The 18,286-nt window shown below is 38.1% G+C and overlaps 1 protein-coding gene across 1 annotated transcript; it reads left to right on the top strand.

Moving 5' to 3' along the window:
* The first annotated feature begins 53 nt into the window (after positions 1–53).
* LOC133995182 (huntingtin-interacting protein 1-related protein-like) lies at positions 54–18,267 on the top strand. Its single transcript, XM_062434500.1, has 33 exons — positions 54–134; positions 530–593; positions 3,270–3,412; positions 3,508–3,564; positions 3,847–3,927; positions 4,013–4,089; positions 4,208–4,269; positions 4,721–4,861; positions 4,951–5,008; positions 5,732–5,807; positions 5,997–6,137; positions 6,243–6,365; positions 7,166–7,349; positions 7,442–7,530; positions 7,894–8,010; positions 8,469–8,570; positions 8,785–8,979; positions 9,232–9,342; positions 9,441–9,635; positions 10,297–10,444; positions 10,996–11,082; positions 11,189–11,296; positions 11,908–12,044; positions 12,873–12,983; positions 13,078–13,136; positions 13,254–13,284; positions 13,380–13,442; positions 14,464–14,564; positions 14,658–14,763; positions 16,562–16,685; positions 17,132–17,193; positions 17,501–18,124; positions 18,232–18,267. The coding sequence occupies exons 1-33, from the start codon at positions 54–56 to the stop codon at positions 18,265–18,267; spliced, it is 3,894 nt and encodes a 1,297-aa protein (XP_062290484.1).
* Positions 18,268–18,286: the final 19 nt, after the last annotated feature.

The raw sequence follows: 18,286 nt of genomic DNA, 5'->3' as shown, positions 1-18,286 counted from the left end.
ACTGCTGTGGATTCATACACGTCTGAGTTTAGTGTGGAGAGAAAGGAGGCAACATGAGTAAAACGAAGAATAAAAGTGACAATAAGACGGAAAAAGCTTTGGCAGCGGAGAAGGAGCAGTTTGGTAAACAACAGGTGAGTGATTTATGTTTTATTAAGGCAGAAATGAACTGAGGTTATCGTGTTTACATCGATATATTGTCGTTTTTATAGTTTGTCAAATGCGTCAACGCTTGTTTTTTTGTGATCAGACATACACAAAGCGAATTTAATGTTTCTTTTGTTATTGTAAAAGCTGCAAGAAATATGCGAAGTTAATACCAACAAAACGTTCTCTGAATAAAAGGAAATATTGAAAATGTGCTTTCATTTTAAGTTGTCTTGAAGAAAAGCTTATATAATAATCCAACATTAGTCTTACTTAGTTTTTTATTATTATCTGGAAGTCGATCTATTTCCTTCTGATGGTGTCTTGTAGGAAGTTGAGTCCTGACTTTTTGTTGTTTTTCTCTCGCTTTTTTTCCTTCCAGCTCCACAGCATCAGTAAAACGTTGACCTCAGCTGAAACACCACCCAAAGAGAAATATGTGCGCAGTATCCTTTTTAAATATTGAACATTAGGTTGTCAAGGAAACTTTAAAAAAAATGGAGGAATTGCTTCTGAAAATGTGTTGAACTTGTTAATACACAAATCTGATATGCAAACATTGGTGGAAAGTAACTAAATAGGTTTACTTAAGTATAATGTTGAGGTATTTGTACTTTACTAGAGTATTTCCATTTGCAAAAAACCAAAGATTAGAGAAAAAGTCCCAAAAACTGAAAACAAATTTGTGTATCAGAACTTAGTTTTTTCTTCTTTCCTCTCCCATTAATCATCTCACCACCCCTCACATTTATCTGCTGACCCTTTGGAGGGGCCCCAGCCCTAGGTTGGGAACCACTGGACTAAACTAGCTAACTGTGTACAAAGTAGTGTAAACTAGCTCCACCTCCAGCAGCTACAACAGTAACATGCTGCTCTAACACTGATGCTTCACTATTAATAATCTAATGATGTCATATATAATAATATATCAGTCAGAGGGACCAAACCACTACTTTTACTGTAATACTGCATACTACATCACTCATAATACTGCAGTACTTTTACTGTAATACTGCATACTACATCACTCATAATACTGCAGTACTTTTACTGTAATACTGCATACTACATCGCTCATAATACTGCAGTACTTATACTGTAATACTGCATACTACATCGCTCATAATACTGCAGTACTTTTACTGTAATACTGCATACTACATCACTCATAATACTGCAGTACTTTTACTGTAATACTGCATACTACATCACTCATAATACTGCAGTACTTTTACTGTAATACTGCATACTACATCGCTCATAATACTGCAGTACTTATACTGTAATACTGCATACTACATCGCTCATAATACTGCAGTACTTTTACTGTAATACTGCATAATACATCACTCATAATACTGCAGTACTTTTACTGTAATACTGCATACTACATCGCTCATAATACTGCAGTACTTTTACTGTAATACTGCATACTACATCGCTCATAATACTGCAGTACTTTTACTGTAATACTGCATACTACATCGCTCATAATACTGCAGTACTTTTACTGTAATACTGCATACTACATCGCTCATAATACTGCAGTACTTTTACTGTAATACTGCATACTACATCGCTCATAATACTGCAGTACTTATACTGTAATACTGCATACTACATCGCTCATAATACTGCAGTACTTTTACTGTAATACTGCATACTACATCACTCATAATACTGCAGTACTTTTACTGTAATACTGCATACTACATCGCTCATAATACTGCAGTACTTTTACTGTAATACTGCATACTACATCGCTCATAATACTGCAGTACTTATACTGTAATACTGCATACTACATCGCTCATAATACTGCAGTACTTTTACTGTAATACTGCATACTACATCACTCATAATACTGCAGTACTTTTACTGTAATACTGCATACTACATCACTCATAATACTGCAGTACTTTTACTGTAATACTGCATACTACATCGCTCATAATACTGCAGTACTTATACTGTAATACTGCATACTACATCGCTCATAATACTGCAGTACTTTTACTGTAATACTGCATAATACATCACTCATAATACTGCAGTACTTTTACTGTAATACTGCATACTACATCACTCATAATACTGCAGTACTTTTACTGTAATACTGCATACTACATCACTCATAATACTGCAGTACTTTTACTGTAATACTGCATACTACATCGCTCATAATACTGCAGTACTTATACTGTAATACTGCATACTACATCGCTCATAATACTGCAGTACTTTTACTGTAATACTGCATAATACATCACTCATAATACTGCAGTACTTATACTGTAATACTGCATACTACATCGCTCATAATACTGCAGTACTTTTACTGTAATACTGCATACTACATCACTCATAATACTGCAGTACTTTTACTGTAATACTGCATACTACATCACTCATAATACTGCAGTACTTTTACTGTAATACTGCATACTAGTACTTTTACTGTAATACTGCAGTACTTTTACTGTAATACTGCATACTACATCACTCATAATACTGCAGTACTTTTACTGTAATACTGCATACTAGTACTTTTACTGTAATACTGCATACTACATCATTCATAATACTGCAGTACTTTTACTGTAATACTGCATACTACATCACTCATAATACTGCAGTACTTGTACTGTAATACTGCATACTACATCACTCATAATACTGCAGTACTTTTACTGTAATACAGAATACTAGTACTTTTACTGTAATACTGCATACTACATCATTCATAATACTACAGTACTTTTACTGTAATACTGCATACTACATCACTCATAATACTGCAGTACTTTTACTGTAATACTGCATACTACATCATTCATAATACTGCAATACTTTTACTGTAATACTGCATACTACATCACTCATAATACTGCAGTACCTTTACTGTAATACTGCATACTACATCACTCATAATACTGTAGTACTTTTAGTGTAATACTGCATACTACATCACTCATAATACTGCACTACTTTTACTGCAGTAGGGTTTCCATGCTGGACTTTTATTTGTATTTTTATATTGCTGTATTGATACTTAGCATCTGATTACTTCTCCTACCACATTAGTTCATTAGTATTTAAGTTTTTCCTTGACAGCAGTGAAGGCATCATCATGGGGACTTATAAGGAGGGAGGAGCTACAACGTTCTGGTCCTACACCCTGAACCTGCCTCTGTCCAGTAACTCCATGATCAGCTGGAAGTTCTGCTACCTGCTGCACAAAGTGCTCAGAGACGGATACAAAAATGTAAACTCAACTTCTACATCTCTTCAGTTCATCTTCTTCTTTATAGTTTTATCTTGGTGATGTTTAATCGTCTCTTTTCTCTCTCCAACTTTCAGGTTGTTAACGATTGTCACAGATACTGTCGTAACGTGAAAGACATGGGCATCCTCTGGGTGAGTAGCTGAGAGTTCAAACAATACTTTAGTTTAACCTTTTGTAGGTTGATCAATCTCATTGCACCTGGTCAAAGGTGATTACTGATGTGTATAAATAGAAAATAAAAAGAGGAATGTGTCTGAAAACTAAATTATTCCAACTTTATGGGCAACAGTGTATGTTTGTTTTTACAATTGCTGTTGGTAACCTTTTATGGTAACACCCCATTCAGCATTATAAGCAGAATACAGTGCTATACTCTTATGCATAATCTCATATGTTGTCATTTTATTTTTCAGGGAAACCTGCACGATCGATATGGCCACATCGTTGCTTTATCTGCCAAATTCCTCTGCCTCAAAATGGAGTTTCACAAAAAGGTAACACATTTCTATTTGTTGTATGTTTTATAATGATATATAACAAAGATAATTTGATTACAAAAACGATAACCTTCCTCTACAGCACAAGGTGATTCCAGCCAACCTGGAGGCTTCAGACGAGACTGTAGAGAAGGAAGCAGGAAATGACATGAACAAAGTGTAAGCTGCGTTTTCTACTACAACACAACTGTTTGCTCATGCTGCTGAGCTGTAAATTAAATACAGTGTTTCTCATTAAATATGCGACGTATAATTATTGTTTTATTATATTTTGCAGGTTGGATATGACACAGGAACTGTTGGATTACATGGATGCTGGACTGAAGATGGCTGAAACAGGTTTGATTTTGTTCATTCAGACAATAATAACCATCTGAAACGTTGCTTCTTAAAGGATGAGGCTGCTGATATTTTGTATTTTTATTATTCCCACCAAATCCTATGAGAAGAGGGAATTTAATGCTAAAAAAGTTAAGTGGCAGATCTCCACTTGATATAATCCTATGTCTCTCTCTCAGTAAGCTCTTTTATACAGAGATCCTGCATTATAACCATAAAGAAGATCTGTGATTAAGCCACCTTTAGTTTTTTTTAATTGATTGATTAATTTAAATGTTTATTTAAACAAAAAAATATTGATGGGAGGAGTGAGATATATCAGGCTTTAAATTCACACACACACACAATACTTGTTATCACCAAGATTTCAAGGCATTTTGTTGACAGTAAGAAAAATAAAGAATATAGCAGGTTTATTGTGATTTTGATGTTTTGTTTTTCTTCTCTAAAGTTCTGCGTCAGCTCGACGTCAACGCAGCCAAATCGTCGACTCCGGCCGGTCAGTGCCGCCTGACGCCTCTGATCCCGCTCATCCTGGACTGCAGCTACCTGTATCACTTCTCTGTGCGGCTGATGTTCAAACTTCACAGCCGTGAGTGACAGAAACATAAATTATATTATATATAAAAACATGATTGTGTTAGTTTAAGTCTTAAATCCACTGTTTCCTCTGCTTTAAAGGCATTTCTCCAGATGTTCTTCTTGGACATAGAGAACGTTTCCGTAATCTGTTCATAAGGTAGGTGATCAATATTATAATTGGAACATACAGTGTGCTATTATATCCTCACGTTTCATTTTATAACCCTTTTTTTTGTATTTTAATGTTTAAAAATTGCATTAAACAATATTTTATATAACAAAACATCTACTTTTTTTCTGCATTCTGCATTTTCAAAGTACATTTAAAAAGGTGACAAAACATCGACTTTTTCCAACATCTCTATGGGAAGAAAATAAGAAATGTATATAAATATTCTTATTTTTAATTTATTTAAGTTAACAAGGATTGAACTGAATTTTGGTCCCAACCCCCTCAGGCTAACAGCGCTTTAGTTATATACGACCAGCCAAAATTACTGTACTCTTTACAATAATACCATTAAACAATATTTTATATAAAAAAAACATCTACTTTTTTTTGCATTGTGCATTTTCCAATTATCCACGTAATAAAAGGCAACCAAAAATCAACTTTTTCCAACGTCTCTACAGGAAGAAAATAAGAAATTTGATCAATAAATAAATTATAAGTTAAAAGCAACACAACAAAATACAAATTGTTTGCAGAATAAGTAACACTGATAAGTATTCTCATTTTAAATTGATCTAAGTTAACAAAGATTTAACTGAATTTCAGTACCTAGCATTAATTTCATGAGGTTATATATTGATTTCTCCCTCAAACTCCCAGAAAAGATGAATTAAAGTTACTATACTGTTACTGTTTTTTCTCCTGCAGCCTCACAGAGTTCTTCGACAGAGCTCGAGAAATGGAGTTCTTTAAAAGTGTGATCCAGATCCCAGATCTCCCAGATGTGAGTGACCAATATCCACTAATGCTCCTATATATATATTAGTTGCATGTGTGTTTTTAGCCATTAAACAGGTAGTAGTGGAAAATAAGATGTTAATTATTCTTCTTCTGTATATGTGTATGTATCTCCTGGTACACGTTGCCTGTTTAAGGGTTTTAATATGTATTTCTATTTGTTAACAACCTGCAGGAACCTCCAAACTTCCTCCGAGCCGCTGCCCTGGCTGAGTATAAGAGGCCTGTGGTGGTGATGCCCAACGAGGAGCGCCACCATGAGGAGGAGGAGGTGGAGGTACAACCGGAGTTTAAGGAACAGCCACAGATGCCACAGGTAAGCCGACACAGAAGTCAAAAAGAATTATATGATTGTTTTCTACTTCTTTAATCTGGTTGGTATCATTTATGTCTAACTGTGTTTTTTCTTTCTTCATGTCAGTACTATTTGCTGAGTCAGATGGGTGCGCCTGATCCTGTAGTGGAGCAAAGAGAAACAGAGAATGAGAGTCTGAGGAGGGAGCTGGAGGTGCTAAAACCAGAGCTGCAGCTCATCAAGTCTGAGGTCAGTTGGGCGTTGAGGTGTCGGAGCGGTTCGTCAAAGAAATATAAATCCAACTGAGGGCCTTTTTTCTATTTCCTGTTGCTTCTCAGGGTTAAAGGATGAGTTTAAACTGTTTTAAGTCTGTATTAAATCAACGGTGAGGAGCCTAAATTAACATTTAAACCTGTCTTTCTTCCTGTAATCATTCTTCCTGTTCATACTGTCCATTAGAAAATCCCTTCATAATGCACTTACAATGAAAGTGATTATTTAAAAGTTTAATCTGAAGCTAATATGAAGCTTCAGTCGTCCAAATGAGTCAAATCTTCATCTTCTATGTTTCTACGTTACAGTGTTTTTAGTACCAAAGTCTTTTTGTTACTATACTTCCACCACAGCTCAACAGGGAAACACTAAGAGGGAATTTGATGCTAAAATGTAAATGTGTCAGATATCACTTGATATGACTAACTCAGACTGCTGAAGCTCAATAGAAGCTGATCATCTAAATGCATCACTTTACATTGAAAGCAACATTTGAAGGAGATCTTTTAATAGTCAGTATGAACAGGAGGAATGATTACAGAGAGGAAAACCTCACTGATGGTTTAAGACACAGTTGAAAATGTGTGAAGTCGTTTAAAGGGGAACTCCACCAATTTTACGCTGCTGGGTAACACACCTGAATTTGTACAGTCAAGTTAATTTAGTGAAATTGCATTGTGAGTAATGTAGCTATTAGGAATGCACAGATGAAAAAGATGACATCTCTTGTTCTGCTGCATTAGAGTTTGACCCTTTTTTAAATAAACTGTCTGCAGGCTCAGAGGTGTGTAATTGAGTTAAAATCTCAAATGAACCGTCTGGAAGCTGAAGTGGAGGAGCAGCGAACCCACAAACAGATGGCCATGGTGGAAAAAGAACACCTGAGGATGGAAGTGGAGGCGTTACGATGCGCTAATGTCGCCAACGTCGGGGCACAGATCGGATTCAAGGAAGCAGATAGTGAGTATACTTCACAGTTTTATATACAGGTGAAAAGAAAACACATTAAAATGTAGCTGAACCTAACTGAGACATCCATCATTTGTGCACAGGTAGAGCTCAGGCTGCCGAGATTCGTTTTTCTCAACTCAAAGAGAGACACGCGGAGCTCGTTACCGGTCACGCTGACCTCATGAAGAAGGTAAACTGCCCTGATATTGTTGTTTCTATCACACCTTTTAAAGGAAGAGTTTGGGATCATCTGGCTTTCTTACTGAGAACTAGACGAGAAGATTGATATCACTCACATAGCTGTATGTTTGAATATGAAGCCGGAGCCAGCAGATGGTTAGTTTAGATAAGTATAAAGACTAGAAACAGGCGTCTAAAGCTCACTAGTTAGTTCTAGACAGAATCAGACTAGATGTTTCCTCTTGTTTACAGTCTTAATGCTAAGCTAACTAGCTGCTGGCTTTAGATTCACAATTAAACAAATGATTAATTTAAGTGAGTTATAATTAAAAGATTATTTATTGTTTGTTGTTTTTTGTGGGTTTTTATGCAGAACGCAGAAACAGTGAAGCTACTGTCGATAACAAAACATGACAAGGGTGATCTGCTCAGAGCTAAACAGCAGCTGGAAAACGAGCTGGAAGCCCTGAGACGGGAGAAGAGAAACACGGTAAACGTAAACGTATTTATCATAAAAGACTAAAACAAATAAATAAAGTATTATGTTAGTATTCACATGTTAGAAGTTGTAAAATGTAAATTTTGGGACATTTTTACTTTAAAAAAACTGATTTATGTGATTAGTAGATTATTCATTATGTTATAAATTATTTATTTTCTGTTTAATCGTTTTCTTTCTCCTTTGATGGTTAAATAAGACTGTAGTTGAGTCCTGTACATGTCATATAAATCAACATTCACTTCCATCATTTCCTCCATCAAACTCTTTAAACTAGAAACACTGTGTAGGTTTTGTGTGATGAATATCGTCCGACTGTCTCCTCTCTCTCTCTCTCTCTCTCTCTCTCTCTCTCTCTCTCTCTCTCTCTCTCTCTCTCTATCTCTCTCTCTCTCTCTCTCTCTCTCTCTCTCTCTCCCTCTCTCTCTCTCTCTCTTTCTTTCTATCAGATGAATCAGCAGCAGGGGGAAGTCGACCGCCTGCATAAAGAGCTGCTGGAGCAAAGAGCGGAGCTGTCTCTCCTTCACAGTGCTCTGCAAAATAAGGAGATGGTGAGACTGAGTGAACTATACCTGAGTTTAAAACTGTCCAATAAACCCTCCAGCGCCATCAGATTAAAGTTTAAGTCACATTTTCATTGTTAAACATTATTTTCTTCCTCTACTAATTTATTTTAATCTTTGCTATTAAGGTTTAAAATTTAATGAATCATCTTGTGTAAAATCTCTACCTTCACTGACGTATTTTTTTTATCTTTCTCTTCAGGAGGGATCTCAGGCGAGCAGCAGTCTGGCGGCTCTGCAGGCGGAGCGAGACGTGCTGCTTCACTCCGCCAGAGAAAAAGACGCTGAGCTTTTCTCGCTGAGACAACAGAGTCAGCAGCAGCAGAACTCTCTGGATCTGGAGAGAGACCGGCTCAACAGAGAGCTGGAGGCTCTGAGGGCTCAGCTGCAGCAACAGGTACTTACTGGTGATGGAGGAAGGTTTTGAAGTTTTTAATGAAGGTTTTTAATCATCTGAAGCTTAATAACATGCAGTCAGAAATGTGTTGGTAGTGTTTAATCTGCATGTGAGTTTCCCAAAAGCTAAAGGCAACATCTTCAACCCTGAAATATTCAGTTTACTGTCATAAAAGACTGTAAAAGCCATAAAATAGTCACATAACATTGTTGTTTAAAGGTGTTAAATAAATAAACTTTCCTTTTTCTTCAGCTCGCCATCAACGCAGAGCAGAAGTTAGAGATCGACCGGCTGAGACGAGAGCTGGACTCCACACGAGCTGAACTGTCCCGAGCAAACAGCAGCCTGCAAAGCAAAGAAATGGTACTTTAACATTTCTTCTTCTTCAAGTGATCTGGAGACAAAAACGCTGCTTGTTTTAAAACTCTGATACATATCCTGATTTATTCTCCCTCCCTTAGAGCGGCACCCAGCTGAGCAGCTCGCTGGCAGGGCTGCAGGCGGAGAGGGAGACGCTGCTGTGCTCGGTGAGGGAGCAGGACGCCGAGCTGAAGTCGCTCAGACAGCAGGCTCAGCTCCAGCAGAGCTCTCTGGAGCAGGAGAGGCAGAGGAGCAGCATGGAGCTGGGGAGCCTGCACGCTCAGCTACAGCAGCAGGTGCAGTACTGGGATCATGACTGTGTGATGAGGCTGTTATGAGCTGTGTAGTGGGTAGTTAACCTTCGTGTTGTCCTCCCGGGTCAAATTGAGCCCGTCTGTTTTTGTTCCTTCTTTCCTCCCTTCCTTCCTTCATTCCGTCTGTCCTTCCTCCCTCCCTCCTTCTCTATTTCTTTCCTTCCTCTCTCTTTCCTCCCTCCTTATTTCCTTTCCTCCTTCCTTCCTTCCTTCCTTCCTCCCTCCTTCTTTCCTTTCCTCCTTCATTCCTTCCTTCCTTCCTTCCTCCCTCCCTCCCTTCCTCTTTTCCTTTCTCCCTCCCTCCCTCCTTCTTTCCTCCCTCCCTCCTACCTTCCTTCCTTCCTTCCTTCTTTCCTCCGTCCTTCCTTCCTTCCTTTCCTTCCTCCCTCCTTTCCTTCTTTCCTCCGTCCTTCCTTCCTTCCTTTCCTTCCAACCTCCTTTCCTTCCTTCCTTCCTTCTTTCCTCCGTCCTTCCTTTCCTTTCCTTCCTCCCTTCCTTCCTCCCTACTTTCCTTCCTCCCTCCTTTCCTTCCTCCCTCCTTTCCTTCTTCCTCCCTTCCTTCCTTCTTACTCCCTTCCTTCTTTGACTCGAGTACAACAGGAGGGTTAATGATGTGTGTGTGTGTGTGTGTGTGTAAAAACAGGGGTGCCGTGAAGTCGAGCTGACCCAGAAGCTGCAGGACGAGCAGTTCTGCCTCCTCCAGTGTGCTGTGGTGGAGGCTGAAGGCATCATACTGGACGCTGTGGCCAAGCTGGACGACCCCATACACGTCCGCTGCATCAGCTCACCTGGTTAGAGACGCTGCTATCTCTCTCCCAAATTCACCTTTATTACACTGAATTCATGCAGTAATAGAGCTTTAACTAATGACTAATTTCTATAAAATAGTTAAAACAGATTCAAGCTGTGAAGGGAAACACACAATATCTATAAAAAGTATTGATTGTAATAGTGACAATAAACAGATCAATAATCCAGTATAATAAGAAAAACTACCAGTAGAAAAATAGAAAGCCAACAGGTAATGGTAACAAACACAAATATATTCAATTTACAATTATATAAAACAGACAATCAGCAAACCTTCACATTCGAGAGACTTGATAATTGCTGTTTAATTTATATATTTAATTTATTGTCTGCCTGTTTCAGCAACAGTACATAGAAGAGTGAATAAACTTAGCTTAGCTTGTTTACAATTATATAAAACAGACAATCAGCAAAGCTCTAGTAGAACTTTATAGATTGAATAAACTTATCCCTAATTCCCTCTTTAGTCCCTAATGTGTATGTTTGTGTTTCCACATCATTTCTCTCACCTCTTCTTCTTTTTGTTTCTCAGATTATTTGGTGAATCGAGCGGAAATCACTCTCAGTTCGATCGATAAGATGCAGCAGAGTCACGTCGTCTACCTGGGAAACATGAAAGGTAAGAAAGGCGTTGTGTGTTTCAGGTTTGACTCAGAGGTGAAGAAGAAGACGTGTGTATTTGTTATGATGTGAGTACATTCAGTAAATCATCTTTCCTCTTCCAGACGCCAGCGGTTTGCTGAGATCGGTCACTCAGTTTTCTCACCTCGCTGCCGACACCATCGTTAACGGAGCCGCGACGTCTCACTCTGCTCCCACCGACCAGGCTGACCGTAAGAAACACTGACTGCCTTCCTTCCTTCCTTCCTTCCTTCCTTCCCTGCTCCCTCCCTTCCTCCCTTCCTTCCTTCCCCCCTCCCTTCTTTTCCTTCCTTCCTTCTTTACATCTTTTCCTTCCTTCCTTCCTTTACATCCTTTCCTTCCTTCCTTCCTTCCTTCCTTCCTTTACATCTTTTCCTTCCTTCCTTCTTTCTTTTCCTTGCTTCCTTTACATCCACATCTTTTCCTTCCCTCATTCCTTCCTTCTTTACATAATTTCCTTCCTTCCTTCCTTCCTTCTTTCTTTTCCTTCCTTCCTTCCATCCTTCCTTCCTTCCTTCCTTCCTTCCTTCCTTCCTTCCTTCCTTCCTTCCTTCCTTCCTTCCTTCCTTCCTTCCGTCCTTCCTTCCTTCCTTCCTTCCTTCTTTCTTTTCCTTCCTTGCTTCCTTCCTTCCTTCCTTCTTTACATCTTTTCCTTCCGTCCTTCCTTCTTTTCCTTCCATCCATCTTTTTAAATGTCTGGCCCACATCAGATCAGATTGTTCTGTATGTGACCCTTGAATGAAGATGAGTTTGACTCTCCTGCACTAAACTGTCCCGTCCTATTTTCTTCGACCTCTTGCAGGTTTGACTGACAGCTGCCGGGATTGTGCGAATCACTGCCTCCAGTTCTTGAAGGATTTGAAGATCCAGACCAGTTTACAGAGAGCCGACCCCGCCGCGATCCGCTACACGGTTCAACGAATCCTCCATCTGGGACAGGTGGGACAGATCTGATACTTTAACAGAATCAAAGTATCAGTTAAAGGCCATTTTCACAAATGATATCACTGCTAGGAGTCCTAAATGGTTAATGGTGCTATAGGATCTTAAACTCACAGGTCAAAGTCAAATTTATTTATTTAGAGTACATTTAATACAACAGTACATTTAATACAATATGCACAATACACAATATGCTTCACAAGGCAAGAGCAATTCATAAGAAAAGATAAGATAAGATAAGATATTTCTTTATTAGTCCCAAAGTGGGGAAATTTGCATTATCATAGCAGCAAAGTGGATAATAAAAAATAGAAAGAGCATCAATAGAAAGTCTAAAGAACAATAAATAATAAGTATAAGATCAATAAAAACAATACTTTAGTAGTAAAAAAATTGTAAAATTATTATTATAAGAGTAATTATTGGTGCATGTCCAATAATACAAAATAGGAGCATAATAAACATACGCATGCATACATTTGATTTGAATTTATTTCAAACATGAGAATTAAAACAAATAAAGAAAATAAACAAAACTAGAATAACATAGTAGTGTTTGAAAAAGGAGTAGGAAGACATTTTGAATAAATATGAGTCAAACATTCAACAAAAATGTGTATCAGCTGCACCAAAATGTCTAAAAAGAGGAAATATTTACATTTTTGTATATTCTGGGTCACATGAAGAAGTCATCAAACTTCTGGCTAAAAGAAAAGTTTCTAAGTTGTGTTTTCTGTCAAATTAAGACACTGAACATTATGTAAAGGTTAATTAAAACAGCTACTCTGATGTTTAACTGTGTTTATTGTGTGATTGGTCTTATAGGAGCTGCGTCCTAAAGGTCAGGATGTGCTGAAAGAAGAGCTGGGAAGCATGGTGGATAAAGAGATGATCGCTACGTCGACCGCCATCGAAGAGGCTGTGCTGCGAATGGACGTAAGGCTGCATCATCATCATCAGTATCTTCTTCATCATCATCAAACGCGATGAAGTACTTTAATGTTTTTGGTTCAATCGTCTTTTTTCTCAGGAGATACTGAGTCAGGCGAGGAAAGAAACGACTGGTATAAAGCTGGAGGTCAATCAGAGGTAAGATGATTTTTTGATATTTTTTGATATTTTTCTTTTATTTATTCCTTTTTTTAAGTGTTTCTTCTTCATTTTCTTATCTTCCATCTGTTGGATGTTTCTCCTGTTTCATGGCAGCATCTTGGGATCCTGTTCAGACCTGATGAAGGTAAGAAGTCCGTCTGCTTTCAAGTCATTTTCTGATAATTCATGATTCACTTTTTACTAAATACAGTTTTTTTTGTTCTATTTTCTTCTCTCCAGGCGGTTCACATGCTGGTGACCGCTTCTACTGATTTACAGAAAGACATCGTGGAAGGAGGCAGAGTGAGTGCAAATTAATTCATCTTATATATTTATATAGTTTTCATTTTTATTTTATACTTTTTGTGCATCCATATATGCCAATCTTGTTGTTATTGTTTATTTATATACATTATTTGGATGTGTGTAAAAAGAGAGTAAAGTAAGTGGGAATTGAAGAAGTTTTGGTTTGATTCTCACCATATTCTGATTTTTGCATCCTCTTCAAAAATATATGATAAACAATGTGTTGTTTAATGAATAAGTAAATAAATAGAATGAAAAGTGCAGGAAAGACTTAAGATCTTCTCCTTAATCTGTATTTATCAAACTTTTAAGTATTACAGTTAATAATGATCGAGACAGTTTTGGAAATAAATAAGTCCTTATTGAGTGAAGAAAAATACACATTTATAAAGTATTATCAGTAAAGTGTAAGAGTAACCTTTATGAGCAGATCTCAAGTGATCAAATGATTTATCACATGTATGCTGAGAGCCTTTCTCTGACATACATCTGCCTCTTAATATGCTCATATTTTACTTACTGATTTGTTATTGTGCAAAAACATACGTGATTTGGAAAAGTTAATTATATTTAAGTGAAATCCTAAATAACTCAAGGAGCAATTAACAGATACATACACATTAATATAAATAAACTTAGGAGTAAAAATCATTTTAGTCCATATAATCTATTAAGCAGCTTGATAAATTTCAGCCTCTAATCGACTTTCAACAAACCAAACACACACTTTTAAAAACAGCTCACAAAACTTTTCATCACTGTTGAGTTTTAACTATTTCACAGCCAATCAGACTGAAGTAGAGTTGAAAGTCTTGCTAAATTTTATCCCTATATCATACTCATATTACACCAAAATCAACATTAGTTATTATTAATATGTTGTGGTTGGGGTTTTTTAAAAGCTTACTTACTTACACCTCCATTTGAATATATAGAAGTTTAATGAAATGTATTAACTCTTCACCAAAGAGCAGAAACTTTTACATGTATTGATGCATCTGTCTCGTTCCTCTCGCAGGGAGCCGCTTCCAGTACTGAATTTTACGCCAAAAACTCTCGCTGGACAGAAGGACTCATCTCCGCCTCTAAGGCCGTCGGCTGGGGAGCCACACAGCTGCTGTAAGCATCAAAAACAACTACTACTCTCACTGAACTCTTTTTTAATCAACATGTACTGTAAATAAATGTGTGTGTTCGTCTCTTTGCTGTCAGAGAGTCAGCTGACCGTGTTGTGGGTGAAAACGGGACGTACGAGGAGCTGATCGCCTGCTCTCATGAGATCGCTGCCAGCACCGCTCAGCTGGTCGCTGCCTCGAAGGTACTAACCTTATCTAAACAGGTAAATCGTGTAGATCAAGTTTCCTGCTGCAAAAGAGACGTAAGTACAATCAAAGTCATGTTTACAGAGAGGAGACACATTATAAATATAGCCAGAGGGGTAAGAGGTAGCTACGGTCTATTTACTTTAAGTAGATTTGGAGATAATTGTACTTTAATTGAGTTTTTTGATTGTATACTACTTCATACTCATCCACATTTCAGAGGGATATGTTTTACTTTTTACTTTTCAAATGTAGATTTTTATATGTAAAAACAAAACATCTGCTTATAAAATATGATTTATTGTTAGATGGATTAGATTACCCAATATAAACCTTAATAATAACATTACAGTGTGAATGTAAAACTCCATATTTTGCATAATAAGTCTATCTTACGTTTCTAACTTCTATATTTTATCTTCTATGTGGTGCTTTTGTCTTGTTTGGGGCATTCCTGTAACAGATATTTTAAAGTATTTGTAATTATTTTGATTATAAAAACTCAAATCCAAACATCCTCTTGGTTTGTTTGACCTAAAGTTTTGCTGTGGAACCAAGAGCATGGTTACATTTGGTTTTATAATACGTCTCGGGGAGATTGGATCAAAAGAGGACAGAGTGAAATAAAATAATAATGTGCATTTGTAGTCAGATCACTCAAACCACTAGCCGGGGTAGTCTGGGACACATTTGGCAAGTGACACATTTTGTGGTGGTAAAGTCTAATGCGTCCTGATGCGTCCCCGACAAGGACCTAACAGGAAAATGTGGCATCAATACAGGATGTGCTGGCACCGCCAAATGACTTCCTGACACTCTCAGACAGACTGATGTAATAACTGTGTGTGGGGCCCTTTGCACTTCATAGCAGAAGTGACATAAGCAGTGATGAAATCTGAACACAAGTAGTGGTGATGTGAAATAGACACAGGTGTGAGTGGTGATGTGTCTCAGCTTTCCACTTGTGTTCAGATCCCTTAAAACTCTAAACAGCTTCAATGTTTTATGAGTGAGGTTAAAAAGCAGCAATATGTACAGAAATCATTTATTTAAAGTGTTGTAATGTTTCCTGCAGTGTTTTAAAGGTGGAGACACCGACTCTCACCTGAAATACGAGCACCTAAAGTAACATCAGAAGAAATTATTACACTTTTTTTTTTAAATGTAATGTTATTTTAGGTTAATTAATCTTCAGGGGAAATGTGCAGCGGTGCTACATCACACAGCAAAGACCACATATTTACCATCATCTAGTGGCTAAAACACATCATAATGTCATGGAAAAAATAGAGAAATTTCTTAGTTTGTTGTTGGGAGAAAAGAAAAGACAAATCACCAGTTATCTTCAGTAGAGGCAATTATGAGGGGAAATAGATAGATAGATCTTTATAGTCATTGTCACCAGTACAACGAAATTTAAAAGTGCTCACCAAATCTCTCTTTACAAATATTTTATTAGATAGTGAATGTTTTTTTTTTTAACGAGAATTCATATTTTACTCCACTGTAATGTATTTAGCTGTTGTCCCTGTTACTCAGAACACTCTCTTTACTTAACTTTGGGACTATTTCTTCAGTAGAAAGTAGTTCCAGCACTCATTTATAGATCATTAGAAGCGCAGTAAGTGAGTAAAAACACTTTATTCTAATTTGGGTGAACTGACCCTTTAATATTATACATTGCGCTTTGGAATGAAAAACTAAACACACACAAAATCAGCTCTAATCACTGTTTAATCTGAACCACTGCCCATTAACTAACCCGCTGCTGTAATTGACATCCAACCATTTCAGGTGAAAGCCGACCGCAGCAACAAGAAGCTGAACACCCTGCAGCATGCCTCACGCCACGTTAACGACATGGCTGCCGTGGTCGTCACCTCCACCAAACACGGCCAGCAGCAGATCTCTGACCAAGGTGAGAGATCAGAGAGGAGAGCATCAATAAACCTGCTTTAACTGATATATTTGGTCACTTTGGAGCATCAGAAACAAGCTTTTTTGCTTGTTATCACCTTATAAAGTTGATAATAGTTTTTGGTCTCTATCAACTCCTGAGGGAAATATCTGGCTCTTTAGCTGCTAAATGCTCCACTATATTCACCAGCTAGTCTATAGATAACTGTGTATTTCTGCAGTTTGGTGCTGATAATGTGTTAAAAATGAACCTGAAGAGTAAAATTAGGAGCTGTAAAGCAAAACAAATGAGCTAAAATACACTAAAACACTCTGTAGAAATGATTCTGTGTGAGGTTTATCACTACAAATGACCACTTTAACATCTCACATACTCATTTAATCCACTGTTAATATAATAAAAACAGTGTACAGCTGCTGATGTTAAACTCTCTGATGTGTTCACAGGTGTGATGGACTTCTCTGGCTTGTCTCTAATCAAGCTGAAAAAGGAGGAGATGGAAGCTCAGGTGAGTCAATCATTTATCATCCTGTTTTGTATACTGTCTTTTTATTCTTGCAGCAATGCATGAGCAGCTTGTATGTAACCTGAGAGGTGAAACCCAGGCAAGGCAAATTTATTTCTATAGCATGTTTCAACATCAAGGAAATTCAAAGTGCTTTACATAAAACATACAATGCATCAAGGCAGAATATAAAAGCAACACATGGCACAATAAAAAGACATTTAAACACAAAAAGGCCCTCTCTAGAACCAACACTGATGAGCACAAGCTAAGATTTAGAGATGATGTGTTTCCTCTCTGGTTCTCACAGGTGAAGGTGCTGCAGTTGGAGAGCCAGCTGGAGCAGGAGCGAGTCCGTCTGGGCGAGCTGAGGAAGAAGCACTACGATCTCAGCACTGGGGAAGCCACCGCCGCTACCGCTGAGGGATCGGGCGGAGCTGACAGCTTCCCTCCGCCGCCTCCTCCTACTTTATTCGAATCCGCCGCCGGGCCTCAGTCCTTCTCACAGCCGTCAACCAATCCGTTTGCAACCAATCCGTTTGCACCTGCTCAGACGCAGCCGTCGTTCTCACTGCCTCAGTCTTACACACCGACCAACACCTTCACACAGACCCAAACATACACACCTCCTCAGACTTACACCCCTCCTCAGAGTTACACCCCTCCTCAGTCATACACCCCTCCTCAGTCATACACACCTCCTCAGAGTTACACCTCCTCTCAACCCTTCCCATCCTCCCAGTCCTATCCCATCACATCCCAGTCCTACTCACTATCACAACCTTCTTCCTCTTACCCTTCCTCTTACTCCTCCTTCTCCTCCTCGAGCCTCCCTCAGCCTCAGACGAACCCGCAGAGCAACGCAGAAGCCGCCAAACCGACCTCGAGGAAACCGAGTATCTTCACCAAATCTGGAAACCTGCTGAAGAACGCGGTAAGAGCTGAAATCTGACTGATAAAGCTGTTGATTCATCATGTTAATAAGAGGATAAGTTGAGTAGAAAGTGTTTGTATGACTCCTTTTTTTATTTTTTATTACAGTTCAGACGAGGTGAAACTGGAACCGGGGAATCTTGAAGACTGAAGAAGATGATTT

The sequence above is a fragment of the Scomber scombrus genome, chromosome 15 (assembly GCF_963691925.1).
Source record: "Scomber scombrus chromosome 15, fScoSco1.1, whole genome shotgun sequence".
NCBI classification, from domain to species: Eukaryota; Metazoa; Chordata; class Actinopteri; order Scombriformes; family Scombridae; genus Scomber; species Scomber scombrus.
The sequence above is the reverse complement of the archived record's forward strand: the minus strand, read 5'-3'. Positions and strand labels throughout refer to the sequence as shown.